Source organism: Gracilinanus agilis, chromosome 6 (genome assembly GCF_016433145.1).
Source record: "Gracilinanus agilis isolate LMUSP501 chromosome 6, AgileGrace, whole genome shotgun sequence".
NCBI lineage: Eukaryota > Metazoa > Chordata > Mammalia > Didelphimorphia > Didelphidae > Gracilinanus > Gracilinanus agilis.
In genome coordinates, this window is record NC_058135.1 from 265,654,144 (window position 1) to 265,657,639 (window position 3,496).

Consider the following 3,496-nt stretch of genomic DNA (forward strand, 5'->3'; position numbering starts at 1 on the left):
CAACAAGTAAAAAATAAAAAGAATATTGAGAAATTATAAAGAATAAGATATGCCTTAGAAAAATATATGAAATGATATCTCCATTTGATCTTCTTAATATATCTTATTATATTATTTTATTACAAATATTGTTATACATACATATAATATTTTAATAACAGGTTTTGCAATTGTGGACCTTTGAATATAATATCATTTTTTATTTTTCAATTTACTGATTATTTTGTCAATTTATTTATTTTTTTAAAAAATGATCTTTCTGGAAGAAGGCTAAATATAGGATTCATATAGGTAGACATATAGAAAAAATTAAAAAGTTATTTAAATTAATTTTCAAAAATGTAAAATATCTGCCAAGTGTTTTATTTCAAAATTTCATCTACATTCACATAAACCAGAAGGCTATCATTATATTATTCTCTTTTAAAAAATAATTTATGCATTTATTAACTATATCAAAATTCACAGATTTCTACCTCCCTCCCCTTCCTGCACCACAGAAAGCATTAAAATTATACAAAAAAAAGGGATCCGCTCTAGCCCCCGGGAGTCTATGGTGCGGCCTGCCGTGTCCGGCCCCCCTCGGGACCCAGTTACTCTGCATGGCTCCGCCGGGGCTGGCTCCAGTTCCTAGATAACGGTCTGTCCCCGCCACCCGCGGCGTGGCTCCCAGTACCATAGGAGGCCCAGGATGGACATTCCTCGCTATGAGCCAGTGGCCGAGATTGGCGTGGGTGCCTATGGGACGGTGTACAAGGCCCGGGACCCCCACAGTGGCCACTTCGTGGCCCTCAAGAGTGTGAAAGTCCCCACAGGAGGAGGAAGTGGGGGCGCCCTGCTGGTCAGCACTGTCCGGGAGGTGGCCCTCCTTAGGAGGCTGGAGGCCTTTGAACATCCCAATGTTGTTCAGCTAATGGATGTCTGTGCCACTGTTCGAACTGACCGAGAGACCAAGGTGACCCTGGTGTTTGAACATGTGGACCAAGACCTGAGGACATATCTGGACAAGGCCCCTCCACCAGGGCTGCCTTTGGAGACCATTAAGGACTTAATGAGACAATTCTTAAGAGGCCTAGACTTTCTTCATGCCAACTGCATTGTCCACCGAGACCTGAAGCCAGAAAACATACTTGTGATCAGTAGTGGGACAGTCAAGCTGGCTGATTTTGGCTTAGCCCGGATCTACAGCTGCCAGATGGCACTCACACCTGTGGTAGTTACTCTCTGGTACTGGGCCCCTGAGGTTCTCCTGCAGTCGGCATATGCAACACCTGTGGACATGTGGAGTGTTGGCTGCATCTTTGCTGAGATGTTCCGTAGGAAGCCTCTCTTCTGTGGAAACTCTGAAGCTGACCAGTTAAGCAAAATCTTTGACCTGATTGGACTCCCAGCAGAAGATGATTGGCCTCCTGACATTTCTGTGCCCCGAGGAGCCTTTACTCCTTGTAGTCCCCAGCCTTTACAGTCTGTTGTGCCTGAGCTGGAGGGACCTGGAGCACAACTGCTGCTGGAAATGCTGAACTTTAGCCCCCACAAACGAATTTCCACCTTCCGAGCTCTGCAACACTCTTACCTACAGACAGCTGGGGAAGGGAACCCAGAATGACCACTGGAGGGATTGTATCCAGGACCAACACAAAGAGCTTTTTGAGAAGGAAGAAAGCTACCATTTCCCCTCCCCACGGACACTAGGATCACTCCTGTGGCCACTGTGATGTATAAGCATCACAAGGCAGGAGGGAGAACATGATCCTCCATACACACGGCCCTTACCCCCAGTCTTTACTGCCTTAATGACATTCCCTTACCACAAATGCCCTTTGTGAGAGACATCCCTTTGTCCCCACCCTAACCACCCTCTCCTGGTTTGGGGGGAGGGGAAAGGGGGATTTATACAGAAAGAAAACAAAACACAAAGCTGCACTGGTTTTTATGTTTTGGGCTCTGATTAACTGTGAATCTGAAGTTCAGTGGGGGATAGAAATAGACCAGAGTACTTAAGTTATGAACTCCTTTATGGAATAATATAGATTGCAAGACCTGAGCTGTTAATACAGAATATAATTGAGGGCATAAAAAAAAACACACAAAACAACATATGCAAATAGAGGGTTAAAAAGATTTTTATTTTTACATTCACTACACTATATTTCAAAAATACAAAGCCTATATTCCTCAGTGACATGAGAAAGTGGTCACCTCTGGAGAACTCTTACCCTTCCCCCCCAAAAAAAAAAGAAATTGCTTCCATTCTGAAAAAAAAAAATTATACAAAAAAACTATAGATTCAATTATCACTTCCACATTGTGGGAGTTAGGGGAAAAGGACCCCACTGATCTGAAAAATCCATGTAAAATTTTTGACCTACCCTTCATATCAGAGAAGGTCTGATTTTTTTTTCTTTTCCTTTTATGGGGTATTTATAATACTTTAAAAAATTGGGTTAAGTATGAATTTCTGAGTGCTTAAACCTTATTGTATCATCTGTTAGCCTTCATGTGTCATTTGCAGTTTTCAAAAACCCCTCCAAAATTCCCATTTATTCTTTTATGTTGACCCACAATACAACAAAAGTGTGATGGAGAAAGTCACAATATGAAAGGAATAATTGCATATGTAAAATATACATTTCTTATTGCTGTTCATCAGTCCTTTCTCTGAAGGTAGATATTTGCAAGTCACTCTTCAAATATTACTTCAGTGGCTGTATATGGTGTTCTCTTGGTTCTACTCATTTCTCTTTTCAAAATTTCATGTTGATCTTTATATTTCTTAATCTGCTCACCATTTCTTATGACATGGTAGTAGTCCACATTTTATTATTTTCAGAGTCAAATGTCATTATAACTTAGACTTTTAGATGCTCTACCATTGAAAAATGCAGTCAGCATCATTTCATCATTAATATCAAGTAAGTCATTAAACAAGATAACCTGGCTATATTGAAGGCACATTCATGGAGAAACTAGCATCTCACACTGTATCCAAATAAAAGATGAATCCTGTATAGATGGGGAGATGCCTCAGAAAACCTCTACCTAAGGATGTCATTGTGCTACTTAAAATCAAAGAATACTGAAGAGTTTAATAAATAGAACAAATAATAATTTCAACAAATATAGACTAACTTCACACGAGGAGAGAATATGCAATGCAAAATGTCAGAAAAGGATTATTAAAAATTATACTGACATGTAATTTGGAAAAAATTCTGAGAAAACTTCTGAAAAGAGGTTATAAAAAACAGATATAAACTAACATCTCACAGTGTATTCCAAGATAAGATCAAAATGGATAAGTGATTTAGACTTAAAATGTTTTATTATAAGCATATTAGGGGAATCTGGAAAAATATGCCTGCAAAGTCTAGGAGTAAGAGAAGAGTACAAATGATGAAAATCATATAATTTTGAATATATGAATTAAAAAGTTTTTGCACCAATTCAAATAATGTAGAAACCAATATTAGAATGAATATAGACATAGGTATCTGGG

The 3,496-nt window shown here is 39.0% G+C and overlaps 1 protein-coding gene across 1 annotated transcript; it reads left to right on the plus strand.

Annotated features, from left to right (window-relative positions):
• Positions 1–691: 691 nt before the first annotated feature.
• On the plus strand, positions 692–2,250 carry CDK4 (cyclin dependent kinase 4). Its single transcript, XM_044680518.1, has one exon. The coding sequence runs from the start codon at positions 692–694 to the stop codon at positions 1,604–1,606; it is 915 nt and encodes a 304-aa protein (XP_044536453.1). The 3' UTR covers positions 1,607–2,250.
• Positions 2,251–3,496: the final 1,246 nt, after the last annotated feature.